Source organism: Manis pentadactyla, chromosome 7 (genome assembly GCF_030020395.1).
Source record: "Manis pentadactyla isolate mManPen7 chromosome 7, mManPen7.hap1, whole genome shotgun sequence".
NCBI lineage: Eukaryota > Metazoa > Chordata > Mammalia > Pholidota > Manidae > Manis > Manis pentadactyla.
In genome coordinates, this window is record NC_080025.1 from 144738502 (window position 1) to 144763669 (window position 25168).

The 25168-nt window shown below is 36.6% G+C and overlaps 1 protein-coding gene across 22 annotated transcripts in view; it reads right to left on the minus strand.

Annotated features, from left to right (window-relative positions):
• KMT2C (lysine methyltransferase 2C) overlaps positions 1-25168 on the minus strand; it is a 295862-nt gene that overhangs the window by 64816 nt on the left and 205878 nt on the right. For 20 of the 22 annotated variants that reach the window (XM_036899485.2, XM_057504924.1, XM_036899495.2 and 17 more), the window contains 11 exons: positions 23624-23743; positions 21291-21407; positions 17487-17588; positions 17188-17292; positions 12536-12717; positions 12112-12276; positions 10992-11101; positions 10358-10423; positions 9165-9377; positions 3166-3294; positions 1322-1441 (listed from right to left, as the gene is read on the minus strand). In XM_036899485.2, the coding sequence (XP_036755380.2) occupies positions 1322-1441; positions 3166-3294; positions 9165-9377; positions 10358-10423; positions 10992-11101; positions 12112-12276; positions 12536-12717; positions 17188-17292; positions 17487-17588; positions 21291-21407; positions 23624-23743 (1429 nt within the window). The remainder of the gene's footprint in view (positions 1-1321; positions 1442-3165; positions 3295-9164; positions 9378-10357; positions 10424-10991; positions 11102-12111; positions 12277-12535; positions 12718-17187; positions 17293-17486; positions 17589-21290; positions 21408-23623; positions 23744-25168) is intronic. The other 2 variants (XM_036899486.2, XM_036899506.2) reach the window with 2 other exon arrangements.

A 25168-nucleotide genomic window follows, 5' to 3' on the forward strand; every position in this document is an offset into this window, starting at 1 on the left:
AATGAAAAATTTTTTTTATAAACTCAGTATAGCCCTAATGTGTAAGAAACCTGAATTCATACAACATAAGTAGACCAAAAAAATTCAACCTAAGAATTTAACCTAAAGAAGTCCTGGGGTAGGTGTACCTCACCTTCCTGGCTTTAATAAGCACAAATATTCTCTGCAAAAACCCACCCTCAATTCAGTCCCCAAAGAAGTTCAGAGAACGTTCTAAAGAATATGAGCTCACAGTAAAAAAATAAATACAATTTAATGTATACACATCGATCTAACTCACACAACACAAAGGAATGAGGCTCTAGAAGAAAGGGGCCAGGAGATACACAGAGTAGAAGCAGATGTGTCAATCAATTTGATTATCTGAAGAAACAAAGACAACTCAAACTAGGAAGAGTGAACTGTAGAAGAAACTACAAAATGTTCAAAGAAGAGGACAATATGCATAAAAATTAAAAATTAAATGATTTTGGATGACACAGGTGAAGGAACAAAATATTGAACTAAAAAAAGTAGAGGACAGAATAAGGAGACAGAGATGGAACACAGAAAATAGTTTCATTGAACATATCACATTTCTTAATTAGTGCTAACCATAGCCATATTCAGTCATATTAGAAATTTATTTAAAACCATTATGGTGCTTCCTTTTAAAAATGTGCAGCAATTTCTAATTTTTATTAATTCATAGGTCAAAACCTCACCCCATGGTAATAGAAGACTATTCAGAGCATAGGCTGAAACATCTTATTTTTCCCAACACACCCCATAAAGCATGTAAAATGTATGAGGTGTACAGATGGGGGCCATACTGATGACACAGTCTTCACCAAAACATCCTGAAGCTGTGGTGTAATGCAGTGATTAGCTTCCTTTGAAGCTCTGAGGACAACGCACAGACTTAATCTGGAAATGTGTTTGTAAAATATTATATGATTTTGTTAAAAAATCATTGGGAGACTGTGTCATTTTCAGCCAAATAGCTGAATTTTCCAATTTTATGCCAAATAGCTAAGGCAGGCAAAGAAAGGCTTTTTGTGAGATGACCAGACAGTACCTGATGTAACTAATAATTCAGTCCCTAAACTGTTTATATTTAGCACAGGAAAAAGTTTAAAAAATCTCAAAGGAAGAGAGTCTAGTGGATTCAAATCATTTCCTTACACACCTAATTTCTCTGTTACAAGTGTGAACTCTACAGGCACTCAAATCCTTCGGTCAATGAGAAGCAATCAGGTTGTGACTGTACCGCTATTTAGGACAGTTCTTTTCCATAGGAGGTCAAGACAAAGGGCTTGATGGAACAAACTCAGTACCATACCATCATCTCTGCCAGGGAGCTGCTCAGAAATAGAGCCGGAGGAATCTTTTCTGATCACAGATCTTCTGTTTTTTCCTTGCCCGGTTCGACTTCTTTGCCGTACCATAAATCCACCAATACCTATCCAAAAAATAAATTGGGTAACCTTAAATGAATATTTTCTCCCTACATTCCCATAGTAAGCAGAATGAAATTGTTCAGTCTTAAACAGTGATGCATTTCCCAAACTCAATATGGAATTTAAATCAATAATCTCATTTTTATGCAAAACACAAGTTTGGAAATAAATAAAAGAAATCAAAGCTGTTGTTATCTTATCACTAATCAAATAAGAGTAAAAACCCATTAGAGTACTGAAAGACTGCATATGTTTCTTCTATTAACAACATCAGAGTATCATTACAGATTATAATTGTTTATTTAACAAATACTAGTAACTCATTTATCAGCCTTCAAATCATTTGCACATTAGCCAAAGAAGAATAGATGTAAGATACAAACTCTTTGATCCAAACAAAATCAGTACAACTTCAGGGGCAATGTGTCCAGTCCCTACTAGTTGGGCCTTTAGACATGAAACATGACACAACTCTGCAGACAAGAGCAGGAGATCTGGAGCCCAGCTGTGTAGTCCTGTTACTACTTAGCTTTGCAGTGCTTCAGGTCACTCACGGATGAAACAGAGATAAGGTATAGCCCCTTCTCACACACATTAGAAGGATTAAATAAATTAGTAGCTGTAAAGTGCTTAGAATGGTGCCTGACATATACTCAACACCAACAGCTTTTGTCAAATGACACAGTTGTCTAATGATATACTTTGTGACCTAAAAGGGCCCTCAATTCGAGGATGACTTCTATGTAAGGCAAAGACAGACAGAGACAGGGGAAACAAATTAAACTTAAGTTCCTAGAAGGAATTTTCAGTGTCTAAAAAGTAAGCACACTTGTGAGCCTCGTGATTAGGAAGAAACTAAATCATTTTATACAATGATCTGGATGAAGCTCACCCAGGTCCTTAGTACTGACGTGGCCACTGTGAGGAAGGTTACTTTTAACGTCTCATGAAATACACAGTGAGAAAGTCTTTCCTTACACATCAGAAAATATTTAGATCACTAACCAATAAAATGTGAGCAATCAGAAGAATAAAGATTGAACAGATGCAACTTAATACCTCATCTGACTGGTAAATAGACATTAATAAACTGCCTAAAGAAAGCCTACAAGATCTACAGTGTGACCATTTCAGTAATTTTTTTCCAGTAAGGCAAACAACATCCAGCCAGCAAGGCAGTTTTTTTTCTTCTCTGCCTGGGAGACAGAGAGTCCCAAGTAAGAGTGTTTAATCAGCCATGGCATTCATTGGACTATAAATATTAAGAGGTATAGGAATCATGTCATGTCACCTTCATATTGTTCACTTCCTGGTACTCCTGCATAAAAACTGAAATATTTTAAAACAACATAAAAGTATTAGAAAGTCAATGCTGAAAATGAAAAAAAATACAGAAGCACACATCAAGGGAAAATATATAAATAGCTTTAAAAATCCAACTATTAATAAAAACCAATCTAGTAAATAGAGCATTTAAAAAAATGGGTAACATCTGGGATAAGGCATAAAAATTACTATTTATTGTGAAGTATTCACATACTCGACTAAGAAATTGGCTACCTTAAAAACCATATTCAAATAGTTTAGTTCTTCACACAAATTTCAGTTTAGAGAGTTAAGATGCTGTAATTTCATTCTGATTATTTAATTATAAATCAAAGCCCTCAGGTTTCTCTTAGATTAACTGGGCTTTGGTCCAGTTAAGCTGTCTGGCTCGGCTCTCTACCTGGTCTGTATGGCTTCCTCTTCCTCTTTTTGACACCCTCTGTTCCTTCTATTCCCTTAGGTTCATCATCCACAGCTTCCCGTTCAGGACTAGACTCCGACTTCCCATCACAGTCCATCAGTTCTCCTTCTGGAAAAAAGTAAGTATCAGATAAAATTGGAAAAACCTATCAAATACGTAATTACTATGTAATAGGAAATGCAAAGCAAAATGGCCACCAAGCCATTCTAACCAGCCACCCCAGCTGCTAAGGAAAGTACAGAAAGAGATGGAAAAGGCCCCAAATGGTTGTAGAACTCATGCTACGAATGCACTGTTCTAAGGAAATGAAACACTAAGACCCGGGAAGGAGAGACACACAGAGAAAACACTCAAAAACACAATTATAAATCCATTTGCACTTAACAGATCATTTTCCCAGCTTTTAATTATGTCTTCAGGTCTATGATCCCAAAGCTCGCTCTCTCTAGACCAGCACTCTCTTCCCAGCATCAACTAGAGCTGAAATCAGGTGATATCTAGTTACTGAAAACTATATCCCAAACTGAACTACTTGTGTATAAACCTCCCTTTCCAGATAGTCTCCTATTATCTGTCACAATTAAAAAAACATGGAAATGTGCCCTGGAGAAGCCAGAATCCTGGGGGACAGCCTTGACAATTCCTTACCTCTTTTCTCCCACAACCAAGACTCCTCACTATGTCTCAAAAGCATTTCATTTTTCTCTGCTACCATTGTAGTGCAATCCTGACTTCTTGCAAGATCCTCCTCCTATCTACCTTCTCTGCCTCCAGGCTAACCTTCTCTCAAATCAGTTCTTTAAACTGCAGCCTAAATTATCTTTCTATAAATATATATCCATTTTCTGCTTAAAATCCTGTCATGTCCACAGAGAAGACAAGTAGTGAATCTGTGGCATCTTACTACACTGACAGTCAGTGACTGCAGTGGGGTATGGGGGTGGGGTGGGGCTCAACGATATGGGTGAATGTAGCAACCACATTGTTTTTCTTGTGAAACCTTCATAGGAATGTGTATCAATGATACCTTAATTTAAAAAAAAAATCCTGTCACATCTTCTCAGTGACCTCAAAATGCAGTTTAAGTTGTAAGGCCCATTGTCACAGTCTCTCGTAAACTCCCCAGTTTCATCTCACCCTGACCACCGTGAGCTATATTCAGTTCCTTCAATGAATCAAATGCTTTCTTCCACTACCTCCCCAACCTCTGCCTTCCGGCCAGTCATTTCTCAGGATTTATTCAGCCATCAATTTCTTAGAGAAATCCCAACATTTAGACAAGGATACCTTCCAATTATATGCTTCTATACACTAACATTATGCTTCATTTTAATTGGTTCTTTTAGTATGTTTCCTTAGTAGACTATACTCTCCTTGAAAACAGGTATTAAGACTCTTATTAACAGCTACATCCTTAGCATAGTACTTAACAGGTGGATCAATGAATGTATCACTGAATGAGATAAAAGATGAAATTAAGTCATGCATATAAAAGTGCAGTTCTTAAGAGAATAATGCACTTTGATTATTGAATCAATGAGTTCAATAATCAATTGGATCAATGAATATATCACTGAATGAGAGAAAAGATGAAATTAAGTCATGCATATAAAAGTACAGTTCTTAAGAGAATAATGCTCTTTGATTATGATAATCAAAACTTTGTAAGCTGTGTATGCTTTACACTACACTATGGGGGAAAAAGTTCTTAAGTACATTTAACATTAAATTGTTAATTATTTTCTTCACTCTTCTAAGTATCATAGATAACATATTTCTGTAGTACCATGAACAGTGTATTTGGTTTTGATATTAGACCGATGTTTGGGACCAATTCGTGACAATATGATAACTGTTCTCTATACCTAAGACTAAGCCATGAAAAGATATTTATTTACTGAAACTTAAGCACCAAAGATAACAAAATACCAACTGTTCACCTCAAAATAAACCCAGTGAAAAATAAATATGAAGGAATTTGGGGTTAAGATGGTAGAGTAAATTCATGTATCTAATTTCACTCTCCTAAAATCCTATTAAAAATAGAGCTAAGCAATTTACTTTTGAAAGATGGACCCCAAAGATGGAGAAAACAGGGAAGTAGAAAATCCACAATTTTGGAAGGAGAAAACAGAAAGATGAATGATAATGACTTAGCAAATGCAAATTCTCAGTAGAGAGTAGAAAGAACCAAGAAAATAAATCCGATTTATAACACAATCCTCAAAAAGCTGAGGTGGGGAACCATGGTACCTTTGGAAATGCGTGGAAAGCTAAAACGAGAATCCTTAGTAACGACATGGACATTCCCTCCAGCTCCACATACTGGGAGGCTGCCATGGTGACTCCCAGGACTCGGGACGCCTGGACAACTGAAACTGAGCACTGGGCCACGGACTGAGGACATGATCAGTTAACTGCAGGCCAGCTCAATGCTGACCCTCTTGCCTCCCGCCCCTTCCACCACGCCTTCCCCATGAAACTCCCAGGAAGTCAGCAGCTAAGCCTCTACCCTCTGAGCCTTCCAAGTAAAGGGAAAAAATCCAAAATTGATTAAAATAGATGCAACTACATTAAATTTCAAAACACTGAGAGCAAAGAATTTTCCCAAAGAAAACACAGGCCACGTACAAAGAATCAAGGGCTCTATATACCAGAAACTAAAAGAGAAGGGATCAATGACTTCAGAATGCTGAAAGGAAATTGAATTTCAACCTGGAAAAGATTAGCCATGTAGAAGGGTGACATAAAAACATTTTCCGAAGTACAGAGCCCCTAGAATTGGCCCTCCATACATTCTCTCTTAGGAAATGGAAGATATGTTCCACCAAAGCAAGGGTGAGAAACAAGAAAGAAAAACACGTGAGATCACAGAACATACCCGACACGGGAGAGAATCAAGATGGTCTCAAGAGGATGGCCAAAGGGAATTCCAAAATTAATTCTGTGGGATCGTCTGCAGCCTCAAGAGCACACGGAGACCGTGAAAGCCAATGGAGCCACATTTTCTGAGATTGACAGTAACACCAGTGAGCCTTCAGGCCAAGATAAACAGTATGAAGTGGTTTACAGGAGGCCCACCCCTGTGGTGTCACTGAAGGTTAAGGCTCTTTTACCCAAGAGCTCAACAGCCTGCTGATTCCCATGGCTTCAATGGAGGAGGACAGTCCATACTTCCCAAATATGAGAGACTCAACCATAAATATGTACTTGTGTATGCAGATAATCTCCGGAAGGCTGTAAGGACACAGCAGTTCTTTCTGGGGCAGGAGCTGGATTGGCCGGGAGGGAGGTTAACCTCATTGCTTACTCTTGGAACCCTTTGTAAATTCTTCGAATCATGTGCAAATAGTTGAAAAAAATAAAAAGCTGCCTATGAAAAGTAGTAGCAAATGCACATACCGTGACTCAGCAAGGAATCTATCCTGCAGGCCCACCACTGTAACTGTACCAGGCCACTCATTTTACTGTTCATAGTAAAAGGCTGAAGAAACTACAGGTCTATTAACCAGGGAACTGCAGTGCCCCCACCCATCCAAAGGAATATGAAAACCGGGGCTAGGGAAATGAAGAACAGTACAAGGCAAGGGAAAGAGCTGTAAGAAAAAAGGAAAGAAAACGTATGTACCCATTTGCCTGTATCTGAATAAAACATGTCCAGAAGGGTACACAGGAATGGCTGCCTCTGGGGAAGTGAACTCGCAGAGGATGGGGCAGGGAGAGACACTTTTCACTGTTTACCCTTATTGTTTTCCAATTTTAAACCACGTGAACGTATTACCTGTTCCAAAGTAAATTTTCAATTTATAGGAGGTAAATACCTACCCACCTTCCCCGCCCCTCCCTGGCCCTGGCTCTGGCTGCCCACCGCTTCCTGCTCTGCCTCCCACTGCGTGGGTCTGCACTGTGTATGCAGGTGGCACTGGGAGGAAAGGCACTGTGCTCCCACTCCCAACACTCTCAGAGTGGTTTCGTTTTCTTAATTTGGGATTTTTTGCATCAACTAGGTTTTCAGATCCCAGTAGATGAAACAGAGGTCTGCTTTTATTGCACAAGGAATTCATTTCTGGTATTCTAAAGTCATTGCTTGTGACTTCTTTCCCTAAAGAAACATTATCCAGAGTTAAAAAAAAAATGAAAAAAATGGGTATTGCTGTAAGTATTTCAAGAACATCACAGATTAATTTGGACTTCTGTGGAACCTAATATCTTGTGTGTATTATATGTTTAACATAATGTATAATATTACTTCTATTGGGATACACACCTTCTGTCATCCTCAATCTGGAAACTGGACAGGTAAAAAACAATTACCATTTTTCTACAGAACAGTAGTCACAGGAAAAACCTCAGGCTTTCTGTTTGAGAAACTTCAAATTTTGTGAAATGCAGCATTTCCCAGCTTTAAATTAACTATGGAAACATTTTTCAGGCATTTCAGTACATCAGAAACTGTATTCTGGCTGGTGATTAATTCCTCCTAGATATACAGACTATTTCTTCACAAGCCCCAGACCACTTACTTCAAAATCAAACTTTCTGTTCAACAGTATTTGAACACTGGTTATACATAAGCAACAGAAAGCTTTTTTCCCAACCACACAGACCCAAAGAGACACTACTGCAAAAGAAATGTGAGAAGTGATTGTGGCAGGAATATACACAAGCCACATTCCTTCTAAGCCATGATTCTCTCACCTGGACTATGGCAATGGCCTCCTAACTGATTTAAATGCTACAGTCCTTGAGCCTCACAGTCTATTCACATGATAGCCAAGTATTCCTTCTAAGACATATACACGATTGTACATTCTTCTCTTCAGAAACCTCAAGTGGCTTCCATTCCCCTCACAGTAAATGCAGATTCCTGAAGCATCACCTGGCGGTCATGCATGATCTACTGAGTCACCTCTCTCCTTAGATCTATGTGCTCTACCTCCTATCATCCCTTTTATTCACTCTGCTGCACACACTGTTCTCCACCACATTCCTCCAACGTGCCAGGCATCCTCCCAGCCAGGGTGTTTGCCCTGGCTTTCCCTTGTCTGGGGTGCTCCTTGCATAGATAAGCACGTGGTTCACTCAGTTCTGTAAGCCGGTGCTCGAGTACTGCTTGCTCCTTCATACCATGTTACACACCCCCAATTCCTGTGACTCTATTTTTTCCACAGCACTTGTCAAACATATTATAACTAACTTACTATGTTATATAGTTTTAATAATCTTTTCTCATAACATTAAACTGTAAGCTCCATGAGTGGAAAATTTCATCTGCTTTGTTTACTGGTTAAGACTTCCAACATCTAGCACACAGTAAGCATTAAGTCAATACTGTCAAATGACAAAATGTGTGATGGGACAAAAATAATTATTACTTTATTTCTGTATCAGTTGAAAATAACCAATCTAAAAATAAATAGGCCGATGGTGACCTTCCACAAAGGTAAACAAAAATATAAGTCATATTGAATTTAATACTACTAAAACTACTTTGTCATTTCAAGAATTCAACTAGAAAATCCTTGATCTTTATTCTGATCAAGAAAATGTTTATGAACAGATAGTTTATGATGAACATCTGTGAACATAAATTTATACTTGAAAATTATGATGGCTTTTTCATCTTTAGAATGCAGAAATCGAGTTCTACTTTAACTTGAGCATGGTATCCAAGCTGACAGCATCAGAGGAGCTTTATGCTGCTACCTAGCAAACTAGAGTCAAAGCCCTCTGAATTTTTCCATCTGTGACCCTCAAGATATGGCGCCCCTGGAGATTTCTGTAATGAAGGTCTGTTCCAAAGGATAAATGAAAGGAAGAGACCCTGAAAGGGCACACAGTCCAAGACGACCAGCGATTCACACATGAAGAGTGACCTAAGTCAAGAGAATTCACTTAGATAATTTACACATATTTTAAAAGCTATTTTATGCTTTAATTCTTGCAAACATATTCCATGGAAAATAAATTAGTATTACCTCGACTATCATCCATTTCACCATCCCTTGAATGCTCTGATTGGATGTCTGGAGGGGTCTGAAGGACAGCCACACTATTCTGATTTATAATCTTCAATTTCAACTTTGGTTTTGACCGTTTTCTTCTGGGAACTGTAACTGTGAGGCTCTGTAACTGAGTCATCCCTGATTCAGTCAAACACACACCATCCTGGGTGTAGGTCTTGGGCGGATCTAAAATTATAATATCCCAAGGATACAAATTAAAAACTCTTGCTATAATTTTCTAAGTTGATTATTGTTCCAAAATACCTATGTCAAGGGAATGTGACTTCTCTGAAGAAATTATCTATGCAATGCACAAATAAATAGTAATCAATTAAAACTATGAATAATTGGCCAAACTTCCTTGGATTATAGGCAGAAAGACTGCAAGCTTTAAAAATGGGTCTTCCTGTTGTTTGTTTTTCATTTATCAACAAAATAACTTAGAAAGAAAGCACAGAAGCTAAAAGTAATGCTTCAGCTTCTCCTGGACTAGGAGCCTTTTCCTGCAGCATCCTTTCAGACTAAAGTGTGAGGACCAATTTACACGAGAGAAACAAGAGTACTCCAGAGGCCCATCTGGAAAGCAAAGTATAAGTATAATCACTTACAGGGAGAGTTGGTAAATAAGTCAAAGTCCTGCAAATTTTTAAATATACAAAAACTACCATTCATTGGAACGATTTCTGTACAAGCATCAGATGTGATCAAACAGAAGTAGACAAAAGAATGGTAGTTTAATATGAATATCAGATTGATCACCATTTGAGGCTGATCTACTACAGAAAAAATAGTAAGAGACTGAATTAATTCTAAAGGAATCTCTGCTTGCTAAGCTAACTAGGCCTTTTTTCTGCCAATTGATAACTAAGCACAGTAATATATCAATGGAACAAAAGTAGGTATGGAGTTAATGGTCACTTTAAGAATGATAATTTTCATTGTCAATCTGCTGAAATTTATAGAAATACTTTCCCACCGAAGCTGGATAAGGTGGACATTTATATGTTATCAATTATAGAAATGATTACCATCATTAGGCAATTCAGATTGACCATCCATATAAACAAGGCAGGTTTCACATAACGTGTGACAAGTCAGTTAAAAAAAAATTAAGCATTTATATGCTTTTTGTAAAGAACAATCAAGTAAAGCATTTCCGATTTTACCTAGCTCCTTCACTTTTGTGACAATCTGTGCTACAAGTGAAGATTCACAGCAGTCTGAGGAAGGCACTGAAATGAAAAACAAATCAGGTACTTTTTTCAGAAAAGGTAAAGTGTATTTAAATATTTACGTATGATTAAGATTTCTATTTTTGTATCCATTTTACTGAAAAAAAGTCTTGAACATTAAAAAGACTTAAAGGCTTGTCTTTAAAATATAGCAAGAAGTGATGAAGGAAATACATCACAGAGGAAAACCTGCTAAAGATAAGGAAGCAGTGTGCTGGATTTCTACATATTGCTAATAGCTGTAAGACTATGAGTTCTGAAAGCAAAATTACATTTTGCATCTAAAATAGATGCTCAAATGTATTTTATATTTATATATATATATGCATATATATATATAAATATAAAATATAATTTCTTCATGTAAGCAAGCTGTTAACATACTAAGTTAGGATAAGAGTTAATTTATAACAACCACCACCACAAAACCCTTATTTTTCATAAAATATTTGTCCAACTACTAGTTTCGCAGAAAGAAAAAAGAACTAGAGTTAAGCCCACTCACTGGCTATGAAGAGCAAGGCACAGTGAGCCGCGGAAGAGCAAAATCTCACTGCTGGTTTCTTACCATTTGATGTAGGCATATAGGGTCTGCACATGCTACAATCAAAACCAATGTCTGCTACATTTTCCACTTCCTCTTCAGTATTTAAGTTTTGACAAACTGCATGCATCCATCTAAAAAGATCATATATGTACGTTAAAAAAAAAAAGGAAAGAAGAAATATACTGAGAACGGTTTCCTTTTAAAAACTATAACAGGATTCGACAGTCTCCAAATTTAAAAGCCCCTAAGCCTCAAGTGCTCTTCCTATGGAGCCCATGTTACCCTTTGCTACTAACCAGGCCTATGGACTCACAAAATTTCTCAGAGCTTAAGAGAAGGAAAGGAAAAGGAGTGAGAACAAGTACTAGAAAGGAAGCAAAAGCACAGTATATGAGGAGGATAGGATCATTGTTTTATGGTCATACACGGAGTATTTCACAGACAGCAAGGAAGCTCATCAGGGCAAGCGTAAGGAATTCACAAGACTGCCAATGGTGGGGTATGTGGGGGTGCATCTACTGTGGGGGGGATGTAGTTCATGTAAGTGATGTGGCATGGCAAGTGGAAAATAAAGAGTTACCTTGCCTTAGAACAAAGAACTGGTAGGCAGAGTCCTGAGAATACTGTACTACTGATGAAATAATACTATTACTAATACTATATGGACAGTGCTTAACTGCTAACAGAACACAATAATGCTCCATTGAAACCAAAGAAAGTATTAATTAATTTTTGAAGCTGCACACATACTCCTCAGGAAGGGCAGGAGCTGGTATCTACTATTAATTTAGATCTAGAGCTTTAAGAAAAAGTGGCTAAAGAAAAAAGAATGTGTTGAGATTCTTTACAGAATCTAATAAAAGATTCAAAAACCCTCCAGAGAAACTGCATATATGCAGGCAGCAATTCTGCATCTAATTTCAAGAATTCATAAACTCTCAAAAAGATCTAAGTTTAAAATCCTTAGTCTGGAATTGAGAACACAAAACAGGAAACTTCTGTAAGTTTCTAGCTGACAGAAAATCTGGAAAGCAAAAAGTCTTGTTTCTTAAATTTAAGATGGAAGAAGTTATTTTCCAATTTCCTTTTGCTACATTTAAGAGAGGAAAGCTTGCAAAAGATGAAAAAAACAGCACAATACCTATCACATTGTCTACATTGCAGAATAAGATCTTCTTCTCTATAGTTTCGATAGCAGACCGGGCAGGAAGATAAGCTTGCACAGGGAGCACACTGTGTGTAATTGTTTTGCCATTCACATCTTAGACCTGCAGATGTTGCTCCACAGTGTCTGCACCAAACACACCTGAAATCCAATACCCCCCCCAAGTCTCAATTTTATTTACTTAGTTATTTTGTTTCTGTAATGCAAGAGTCTATACACATGAACAGAATAGGGGAAAATTATTTAATGCATACTTGGAAATTTTTCTGATTAGTGATATCTATCATAATAAACATGTATTATGCAATTAAGCAGATGTGGCCAATTTTTAAAAACTAAAGTTATGTGGGAAAGTTCCAAACTTAAATAACTAACAAGGGAAACGTAAATCCTAGAGTACCATTTGCACTTCCAGCCTCCTTTGGGAACTGTCTGCAATGGAGGGTCTAGGCAGTAGGTGTGATAACTTATGTCACAATCATCACACAGCAGGAGTCTTCCTGGGTCAGTCGCCTTCCCACAGGCCTCACACACAGTGCACTCAAGACACCTCCAACCTTTGCTAAGAACCACTTTTGTGATCTGTAAAAGAAACAACCAATCCATGTGATTTACATATTAACTTATACCTCATCTTGTATGACCAAATATACCATAAAAATGAACACGATGCTTATGTACCTAGAAGCAGAAAAGATACAAGCTACTAACATTTACTGAGTCCCAACAGTGGCCCAATACTGGGTGAGCACATTCCATACTTTTAGGAGTTCACCTATTTGGCAGAATAATAGAAAGTACATGTTTTAAAGCCTTTTCAAAGTCCATATAACTACCTTATGTTGTACATTTTATGTCCACTTTATAGATGTGTTGACTGGATTTCAAAGAAACTAAGCAAACTGCCGCATTATTGTTAATATAGAATTAGAAAACGTACTGACATAGTTTCCACCTATAACATTTCATGATTTCATGCTTCTGAAACTTGTATACACTCAACAGGGACTTACATATTAAAATCAATATAAAAACTGCAAAAAATTTTAGAGTAAAACATGAATCCTCAAGGGCATTTTACATGGTCTTGCAGGATTTTAGGCTATGAAGCTAAGACTTCTTAAGTTCACATTCACTCCTGTTTATTTTCCTCTGCCACAAGGGTCTAGTAGTTAGCAGAAAAGTTTTGAGAATCTTTACACATCTGATAAATCCCTCAAAGCAGCCACGCTGTGTAGTATTAAGAATTTGGAACAGCTTAGAGGTCTAAAATGATTTTAGTCTACAGATGGAAAAAGACTACAAATGCCTGTGTTATAATGAAATAGCAGGCCATAAAGGTACAGAAAAAAAATTCAGATCATGGGGGAATAAGAACATCTAAAAGCCACCTAAAAAGAAAATAAAGAGTTAAATAAAGGAACAACCACCAAAATGGCATCAAACTTTCCAACTCTGGATGACAAAATAGACTAACAATTTCCCATTCAACAAGAAAATACTTTTCAGGGTACAATTCTTAACCATGTAAACAAGCAATCAAGTGTGAAAGTAGAATACCTTTTAGACCTACAAGGGCTCAAAATCCAGTTCCTAAATACCCCTTCTAGAAGTTGGAGACATTAGGAACAAAATGAGGGTGTATACCGATGTGGGAACCAAAATGCAACAAGCCCATCAAAAGCTATCAGCCCAGAGAAGCTTAAGGATGACAGCTGAGCAACAAGAACAGCTACTAGCACAGAATAGAACAGGGCAAAGGAGGGCACAGGACGTAGGCAGGATTCTTCTCAGAAAAAGAGGTACCTGCCAACTAACTGGTATGACCATGCTTCTATGGTAGTTTCAAACAACAAAACTAATGGACATTTGCGAATCATTATTTTCTCCCTGCTATTAAAAATTCCATGAAAAAAAAAAAAAACAAAGTCGTAGTACGTGATTTAGATCTCCAGTGAACATTTACTGAGTCATAACCAATACTGTTTATTAACTCAATGTAGTAGAACAACTGCACTGGGAGGATGGTGGGAGAAGGCAGGGGGTATATTCTAAGAGCTAAATCAGCATTTATTCACTCACAGAAGAAAGTCAACAAAATCTAACATAGATAAAGTAGTAGCACCAGCGTGTTATTTAGAACTATAGAGTTAACTACAAGAAGAAGGACCTGAAAGAATCAAAAGTGATTGCTTGTAGGAACAGGATTCAGATGTGGAGGTAAAATAAGACAGGAACAGTGAGTTATATAAGGCTTTTAAAGCCATTTGATTTTTAAGCATGTATATTTATTACTTTGATTAGCCTATTCTTTTAAATTAGTCTTAGATTATCACGTTACATTATTTCCCAAGTGGAGGGAAGAACCTGGGTAGGAAGATCAGGATGGCTTACTGCAGTGGCCAACAAACTTTTCTGTAAAGGGTCAGACAGTAAATATTCTACACGTTGTGGGCATATGGCCCGTTAAGTGCACAACAGTACCACTGTAGTTTGAAGTCTCCACAGACATATGTAAACAAAAGAGCAGTACAGGTGTGTTTCAATAAAACTTCATTTACAGAACAGGCAGCGGGCCATAGTCCACCAATCCCTGGCTGAGAAGATAAAGCAGATCCAAGACACCGAGTAGTAAAATTTTAAAATAACATATCTTCATTCCTACTAAGATCTCCTCCTACTTCAAAGATATCTACCCTGTGGTTCTTTACAACCCAGCTCTCAAATTAACTCAGTTTATTTTTATTCAACACACTACAATCCAGGCGCGATGCCCACCACCACTGAAACTGCTCACATCAGTCAAGGCCTCCTCCCTCCGAAACCTAGCTGACATGTTAGTGTTTGTGCTGCCTGACCTCTCTGCAGGACTTCAACATTTAACAATTTCTCCCCTTCTGAAATTCCCGCTGTACAAATTTCACAGCTCTCCCATTAATTCTTTTTTCTCTTATTAAACTGACGTGGTCTTTACGAGCTCTTTCAAGGAAGTTACTATCCAGAGCTCCATGTACAGTACCATGTCTAAAGTTGAGACATACGTCTTTTATAGTCTATAAGTACCTCCTTCAACTATGATGGGATAACTGGGACGAGACCTTTCTCCCATCAAAAAAGAGTAGAAAACTGGGCAAAATGTATGAAAACACTTGATTTTCAGATATTGGACAAACATTACTGTAAGACTGGTCTCTGAGGGAGGGAAGGAAACAAGAGAGTGAGTCCTACAGTACTCTGCCCGTAGAGATTTTTCCCAAGGCTGCCCACGGAGGAGAGCCCCAGCAGAGTGCAATGGTCTCACTGAGCTTAGGGCACAGGATGGAGTTCAGGGGGAGCTGAAGCCACTGGAATTTGTAGGATGGAGCAAAAACGGAAGGAGCAATAAAGAGTGAGAGCTCTAGAAATCTGCAGATTTCCCTGAAGTCTTTGGCTGGACACCAACCAAGCTGTGCAACTAAGAGGCCAAACAAGGTCCCACAACCAGGGCAAAGAACAGCTACTGGGAACTTGTAAGCTGAACAAAGCTCACTCCACACATCTGAATCTCAACTAGAGTGAAAAGACACTGGTAAAGGGGAGGATGGGAGGAGAGAATGGGGAGAATTCAGTAGAGACCTCAGAAAGACCATGCCGAAAGTGTAAGATGTTAAACCAGCGCTACACAAGCAGTTACAGAAGCGTGGTCTGGGGAACCCCAGTGCATCCGTAAGGTCAAAACTACTTTCATACTACTACTAATGTCTTTTTCACCTTAGTCCACTCACAGTGATGTATTTTACAGAGGCTACGTGATGTGTAAAAATCATTACACTGACATTGTACAAGCTGTTTATTTTTGTGCTTTAAAATATTCCCAGTTATTTTCTAAAACATTCAGTAATTATTATGCTCATAAACAAAAACTCTATGGGCGTCCTCAATAATTTTTAAGACTGTTAAAGTTTCTAAGACCAAAAGTTTGGAGTGAAGGAACTCTACACCTATCTCAGAAAGTTTAAAAAGAAGCCTCAGAAGGTTCAAACTTATCCACAAGTAACTGCCTGCCACAACAATAACTCAGTATTTTTTAAAGAATGAAAGTCCAGACCCCCATCAGTATACTGTAACAATGCAATGTCTACATTCAATCAGGAATTGTTGGATGTTCAAAAAAACCCCAAAAAACAGAAAAGTCAGGAAAACATATTCTGAGATTAGTTAATACAATGAGAAATGTCAGAGATGACAGAATTAGTGAACAATTATAAATATATACAAGGGCTTGAAAGAAAAAAATCAAATATTACAAGAAAACAAACTATAAAATCAAACAGATTTAAATAATACATATGTATATAATAAAAAATCCACTGGTGGACTTAAAACTAGATTATGTGCTGCATAGTAACAGTGGGCTTAGTGGATGTAACAGAAACAGTACAAACCAAAGCACAGAAAGAAAAAAAACTGGAGAAATACCAATAAAGTGTCAGTGATCCAGGGATACTATTGTGCAATTTTGTACACACACAACTGAGATTCCAGAAAGGGAGGTGGGAAGTATATGGGGAACAGAAAAAAACTTGAAGAAATAATGGTCAAAGTTGCTCCAAAACTGATTAAAAACATCAACCCATGATCAAGAAGCCTAACAGAAAATGCCCTTTTATATACGGCAAGAGCTAAGAATGAATGTGGGAAGAGAACAGGGTAGACTAATGAGTATTTTACTAAGTAGTCTAGTTATTCTCCATTTTTATAATCAGTTGACAGAATGAACTAACTCAACCTGTGCCTTAGCAAGTGGTTGTATCAAGTATCTTTTAAATTAAATGCAGGCATCTTTATGTTTTACTTCTTCAGGACAACAATTTAAGACCATAGATTTACAGAGGAATTAATTTTTTCAGGTAACGCTTTAAAGGCAATATTTAAAGTACTTAAATACAGTCCCATATGTACAATAACCCTAACAAACAATATCTGATTGATTCTCTAAGAACAGGAAGCAGCATACTATTCAAATCAAATCTCAGTACATTTTTTGATACTCATTTATTTAAGTATATTTACCTTAATACTGACACAGTATGGATGGTAACACTGACCACACTGAGAACAGGCCAGTAACCGTCCCTCTGCTCCTTGGCCAAAACTGCCACAGACGACACACATATCCTGAAATTAAGAACACATGAATGTATTTTAAACTGGAGACCAAGGTAAGAATACACTAATTTTATAATTTCTAAAAAAATACCTTCTTAGCTAATATAGCTCTAGAACGAGGTATTAGGTAACTTTAGTGCATAATGGATAAAGAAGAAATAGACAAGGTGGAATTCAGAAGTGGACAATAATTTAGTTCAAACCTGATGCAAAGTGAACTTGTCACTACTAGAAAACAACACAACTGTATTGTGCATAGAGTTTTCTTCTTCATCCTTATTTGATGAAATATCTGCAGCAGACACCTATAAAAAGCAAAATACACAAAACATTAAGTTCTATTTTTCACTGGTATTATGCTTAACTGGAAAGCTTGAGAAGATTCATATTTAAAATATTAATTTTTGTCAAGGTCTAGACTAACAATTCAAATTAGATTATTAGTGCCAAAATACCACCATCAAAGTATGAGTCATCACCTAATTGTCTCTTTAGAGTTGTAAGCTCCACAGATGGGGAAATAATGAGAAAATATAAACCTGTCTTTAGTAAGACTTGATCACCCAGGTGTTCTAATTAAGAAACAAAAAATAATGTTGTGTGTGCCTGTATACACACACACACACGTATATAACTACCTATGCATGTGCCACTCTATTTTAGTTACTCTTAAAACCTCCAATTTGGCTAGTCCAAATTGAGAAATGCTGTAAGTATAAAACACCCACCAGATTTCAAAGACTTTGACAAGCAAAAAAGAATATAAATATAGTGCATCAATAATTTTGTATTACATTTTGTGTATCAAATATTGAAATGGCAGTATTTTGGATATATTGGGTCAAAAGATAGACACTAAAATTAAATTTCACTTGTTCCTCTTTTTTATTGTAAGTGCTAAGAAGTTTTAAATTGCATAAATGGCTCATATTATATTTCTTTTGGACAGCAATGCTTTGGAATGTTATTATTTTCAATCATGTCAAAATTCCCGTATTACCCAGAGGACTATCAACCATAGACATTCATTTTTGGACTTAGCTAAATTTGACCAAGTCAACAAAGTACCCACTGGCTTGTTAATAATTATTTCCAGAGTGCTTATCGTGAAAGAAAGCTCCAAATTAGATGCTGAAAAGAGAACAGGAAGGCCAATACCAAAATGATAAAACACTATCCTCCTCCCTTAAAGAGCTTACACTCTAGCCTGGGAGGACAGAGCTGAAACACAACAAGTTAAGGTAAAAAAAAAAAAAGAGTAAAAGAGTATTATTATTTTTTCGGAATGACTGAAAGAAGAGTAACTAAATAGAAGGAATATATTACAGGAATAATATGTTTCAATACGAATCAGTCTAAACACAGTCTCAGTGGACAGTACTCCTGTTTCACGATAGAGTAGACAAGGGCAGTCTGCAGCCACAAAGTCTAAAGTCTAAAGACTGCACAGCAAAACTAACAACCTATGTGGTCCTCACCAGGGAACAGCTAAAACTGTGCAAATCCAAACTGTGGAAAACCACATGGTATTTAAAAGCCAGACAGGTAGAAAATTGTGCATATTTCTATGAAAAAAATCACCAAGCTATACTGTTAAGTGGAAAAATAAGCTGCAGAGTGATATGTGAGGTATAGCACTATGGTACGAAAACATGCGAAGCAATCACACACACAGTCTACTGGCACATACAACAGATGGGATCCTAAGACATCTGCAGGGTTTTTGTTTTTGCAGGTCACAATGGAAGAATTTTTTTTTTTCGTATGTGTCAACCTTGTAATGTAAATACATCAAACTGGTAAAAGGAAGAGTATTAAGACTGAGGAGACATTATCAAGTGGTAGGGAAAACTGATCTTTCTACGTTTTAATTTTTTTAATACAGGAAATGTATTCATATTACATGTGTATCTCAAAATTAAGCTTTTTAAGATTTAGTAACCCAAGCAAAATGATTCATAAAAGTAGTCATTCTATGAGTAATAATCAAGTGCCCACTAAGAGTGAAGTAACCAATACAACCACAGGACTAATAGTACACTGAGAAACACGTCATTAATGTATGTAACTGTGGCAATGGCTAAAATACAGATTAACAGAAGTATTCTGGCATGCCAAGTATCCACTTCTACCTCCCCACCCTGAACCCATTAAACAAAACAGGTTTCATACTGGATAATACACACTGAATACATCAAGGAAATGGTAAGACTATCCTTAGGAAAATTTAACCAAGGAAAGCTTTCGTTCAAAATGAAAAACAAGGATGCAATACGGTATTCCCAGTATAAACCAGAAACAAAGTCCGTAGAGGAAGCCGCGGTATCCCCAGATTCAAATGGGGGAGTAGGAATCATACTGAAATCATTAGTACTGGAAACTTATTTAAAATAACAATTATACATATAGAATGAAAACAATTATCACCTAGCTTAACAACCCATTGTCTACATTTTGTACTTTATTTCAAGACATTTAAACTGTTAGAAAAATAAAACCTACCTCCAGGGTAAAAAAGGCAATCTTTGAGAGAGCATGTGCTACTGTTACCTCCACAGACATTAGTGTGATTTGTCCTAAGGTGACAGAATTATTTCCTGTACCACAGATATAAACCTGAAAGAAGTACAGGTGCGTATGTGGAGGAAATAGGAATCTCATAAACTTTTGTGAAAATAAAATTTACACCCAACTTAGAAAACAGCCTTTTCTTAAAAAATTACGCATACACCTACCATATACTCAGCCATTCCACCCCAATATTTATTCAGAGAGCCTATGTCTATATGTAGATTGAACATATAAAGGTTCAGCTTTTTAATAGCCAAAAAATGGAAGCACCCATAATGTCCTTCAGTAGGTAAATATATAAACAAACTGTGGCACACCCACAACATGGAATACTCTTCAGCAGCAAAAAGGAATGAACTATTAACACATGCAAAAGCATAGATTAATCTCAAAATAATAATGCTGCATGAAGTCAGACCAAAAAGAGTATGCTCTGTATAGCTCCACTCACATCAACCCTGAAAATGCAAACTATCAACAGCTGTGGAAATCAGATGAGTCGGTGCCTGGGACAGGAGGACTGGTGGCAGGGAGGAATGCGGAGGAACTTCAGCGGGGCACAAAAACTCTGAGGGGTGGGTATGTCCACTATCTTGATTGTGGTATAGTTCTCAAGAGTGTCAAAGCTCATATGTCATACATATGTCAAAACTGTACCCTTCAAATATTTATACCTTCTCTTACATCAGTTATACCCCAATAAGCCTGCTAATTTTGAGAGGGGATTTGTTTTTAAAAAAGGACCAAAATCCAAGTTTCCTTACTCTTTCAGTAGTAAAACTGAACAATTCCACCTGTCTCCTGAACTTAAAATGACAATTAGAATTTCAGAAACAGGATTTTGGTAAAATAGTAAAGCTACTGCACAAATACCTGCCATTATTTGACAAATACATTTTTTTTCAAATTCACATTTAAAAATCAAGTCTCATAATGTGCCAGTGTGCAAGTACTTATCAATCTTAAATTATGTCAAAGACAGTCATAAAATTGTCAACATTTTAAGAGTCCACACTAATCTGCAACATTCTAGTTTCTTCTAAAAGCCTTATTACAGCACTGAGAGCAACTGCAAAAAACTTAAAACATAACATAATTAGGTTTTTTCAAATAAACTCAAGAATAGAACAGGAGATTTGTTTTTTGTTTTTCTTTTTTTAAATAAAAGAGCAAATAAAATGTACACTGGATTTCTGGGCAGGGTTGGCATAGAAAGACCAGAGTCAAAGAGAAAGGTTAAGAAAAGAGAAAAAAGGATGAGAAAAGTAAAAAAAAATAGCATCTGTCCAGAGGTTAAAAAAATGCAAAGCAGAGCAAAACGAAGTAATTTTGGCCTATTTATGTGACTCCTAGGATCTACCATCTGCTACAAATGAGATCATCCCTTAAGTCGACACAGTGAGGATGACAGCTAGTGTGAAGGAGAAGACCCCTACCCCAGGTAGCACAACTGCTCCAACTCCACTTTTCAATTTGGACCTGCCTCTGCCGCCTCGTCCTGACAGTCCTGCACCACGAGGTCTTCGCTTTCCAGGAAATCCTGATCCACGGCCCTACATGACAGATAAAGCAAGTCAGCATTCTGGAAAAGCCCAAAAGAATCCTAAAATCCAAGCATGAGATAAAACATATCAACTATTACATAAACAGATGATAAATATTAAAAGCCCAGAGTATGTTCTGCCAACTTAAAAATATAAACCATAAAATGTCTATAACCTGAGAATCAAACTTTGGGTCAGTCACTGTGAATGCCCTGCACGAGCAAACGTTGGCACTGTTTTTCCATTTCTTGACCCTACATTCTAAGGAGCTAGAAGAGCCGCACCCCATCCATGTGCAACGAGTGGTATGCAATGAAGAGCAAGTAAAAGGAAGGACACTCTTGCTCACCTGGTCTCTCAGTAAGGACACTAACAGCTCACAGGTAGTGAGTATTTCTATGTACCACTCTAAGCACTTTTTACTCTCAACAATCTCGTAAGGTCAGCACTATTTTGTTACCCCCATTTTAAAGATAAGTGCACCAAGGGATAAAAAGTTTCAATAATTTGTTCAAAGTTATAGAGCTAGCAAATCTGGCTCCAGCACCCATGTTCTTAGCCACCTCTCTAGACTGGTATGCTACATCAAAGTTAGTTTTTGCTACTGTACAGTAGTACTTTTCCTGTCATTAAAATTGTCAATTTCCTTTACTCTTCAATAGCTGTCTGCATGAACTACTGTGTGCACTTCAATTCTACCACAGTACTTACAGGACTATTTATTTAAAGATTTAGAAAAGCTGATGAGAGGATAAAAGGCTTGCTTTAAAACATCTATATGATAATTACTAGAAATGGAAGTAAATTTATCTTAATTTCTACCCAATGGAAGAAAAATTCTATAGGAAAACACGTTAAATCCCCTGATATTTTAACAAGTAAATACTAGTATTTCCTGTTTGTTTATTTATACTCAGACTTATGTATTACTATCTGGCATCTACACATACTATGCTATGTATATTTAAAATTATTAAAATTATCAGGAAAATCCTTTGATATTTCTTCCTAGCAAGTTAAAAAATGTCACATCTTCAACTGATATCACTTACTGTAGTCTGAAATGCTGAACTCACCACCTGTTTAGCACGATTTTCAAGTCAAAAATTTATGCTGATAACACATGAAAAAAAAAAAGGAAAGGGAAAATTTTTTTCCCTTCAGTTTCAATAAATACAGCCAACTTCTAGCTTTCAAACTGCCTCTCCTTGTCCTCTTAACTTGCTCTCCTTTAGATCTCGTGAGCTTCTTTGAGCAAGAGATAGGGTAGGGCCGAACTGCACAGTTTGTGGTTGTTTTGTTAACAGATATAAAATATTTTTTTAAGTCAATGATCAAATGAAGACTATCTAGGAATCTCTCATTTTCCCCCAACATCCAGTAACACAGAGAAGTGAAAATCAATAGTATCTCCTTCAAAATTGAACAAGCTATCCTCTATGCTCTTAAAACAAGCATTTATTCTTTGAACACTCTGTATGATATCAACAGTTGAAAAGCAGTTCTTCCAATAGTGACAGAAAATAAGTGGGATCTAGAACTCCTTTGAAGCTGTGATTAATCTAAATTAAACAGCCTTATTCCAGAATTATATTAAATATAGAAGATGAAGAAAAATCATCGTCTCTAGTCTGTAAAATATTTTTAACTTTCAAATGATTAACAATTTTTCAACTTAATTGTTTACCCTTCAAAATACATCAGACAACTTAACTTACTTAAAGGACTAGAATTCATCCACCAGTGCATGGAAAAGAGGCCCTATAATTTTAAGGTTATTAACAAAGACAATGTAAACTCCAGCAAATATGGTATTTCTGCTCCATTAGCACATAATGGATTAGTGTAGTTTCTCTTTTATTCTTTCCTAAGCAACAAAATTTTTATCATGAATTAGCAAGTCCTTAATTACTTTACAGCCGATGTGACAAGGATTTCTCCCCATAAAAATACTGGTAATTACAACATAGAAGAAAGCAACCATAAAAAAATGTATTAAAAATTCACACTTAAAATCAGTCATGTAAAATTGCAATTTAATTTCCTCCTAATCCATATTTGTAAGTGCAAGCATGTTGCTTCTTCATATTAATATCTCTAGATCAAAAAGTGGCTTTGGAAGCTGAACTATTTATCTAGAAAACAAAGATTTAATTCTTAACTTTTACTTGGAGAAAACCAATCAGAAAGAAATGATATATGAATGTAAATGCAATTTTATTTACCACTTTGATGCTCCAAATGGCACTGCCAGGAAGTTGCCTGGGTTTAAAAATTTCCCGACCTTCTGAAATGTCTGGGGACCAGGAAGGTGGGCTCACTGTATTATGGGTACTCCAAGCCCCCTAGGATATGGCAGGTGAGAAAATAGATGTATAAAACTCAGCAACGTAAAAGGTCAAAGCCAGCAACTAAGGAATTTTAGAACAGCAAAAAACAAATGCAGACGTATGGAAATTTAGGACAAATTGCTTCAAGGTAGGGAAAATAAGCTTATCACTTACAGTGACTTTACACTTAAATGTTTGCAGATACAATTTACATTAAATACTTTATCCTGGTTAAAACATTGGTACACTGACACATATTAAAAATTAAGGTTTATATGACACCAACATTGGCTCATAAACTGCAATTACAGAACCAAAACATAAGTAGAAGTCAATCGAACTCTTCAAGATTTAACACTGTAAGAAACTATCTGGGGATTTTCATCTAACAACTATCGCTCTACTGGAAAGGAAAAATGATGATCTTAAAGAATGTTATGTATTACTTATTGCTATAAAAAACCAAACTAGTAGGCCAAAAAATGCATTCAGAAACAGGAACAACCGACGGATACATTCATTTGAATTATGGAAAATTAGTCTGTAACCTTAAGATGCAAAAACCATTATAATAACCTTAGCATTTAATTACTCTTTCTTCACTGACCATTTAGTTGTGGGTTTTGGTTTTATTTTTATTTAGGGGACATTATACTTAGATTACATCCAAGGGACTAATTTGAAAGGTGAAAATGTTAAAGCAAATTGTCCTAAATTTGCAAATTAAAATGCCTAAAGTACTTGCTTATTTATACAAGAAATAGTATCTTATTAAAATAGTTAAAATAAAACTAAGATATTTTACTTCCAAATAACTGCATTCAGCAATAACCTGAACTAATCCAATGAAGATGCTTAACAGCAAAAAGAAAAGTTTACTCCACAAAGGTAACATTTTAAAGAAAATATCAAGCCATAAAGAAACTACTTTGAATTACCAACAATGCATGCTATGTACTTCACCAATTAAATGGCCAAAACTCTTAACAGTACTTACCAGGTTTCTAGAATATTATTAAACTAGAAATCTATTAATCACATAAATATGCCACCAGGAATTTAAATCATCAACCAAAAGAAAAAAAATCTGACTGGTCTTTGGGGAGCAGATAATTAATGGAATATTAATGACAATAATTAATAAGAAAAACCACACAAGAGACACTGGTTTCACTTTTAATTAGCCTGCCCTCATGCTGAGCTAGTGGCTATGCTGATTTCCCTGAGGAGTGAATTACCTCTGTTTCCCACTATCAGATCAACTTGCTTCTACACCTCTGTCTTCTTTTCTACTGCGTCCGGGGCCTTTGGCAGCCTCTCTGCTGACAAAAGTCATTGTCTATTCTCATTTTACTCCAACTCTCAAGACCTATCTGCCGCCCCGTGCAGACCCCTCAGCCTCCCATGCAAGTTCCTCCTCCACCTGACCTGGCAAGGCTG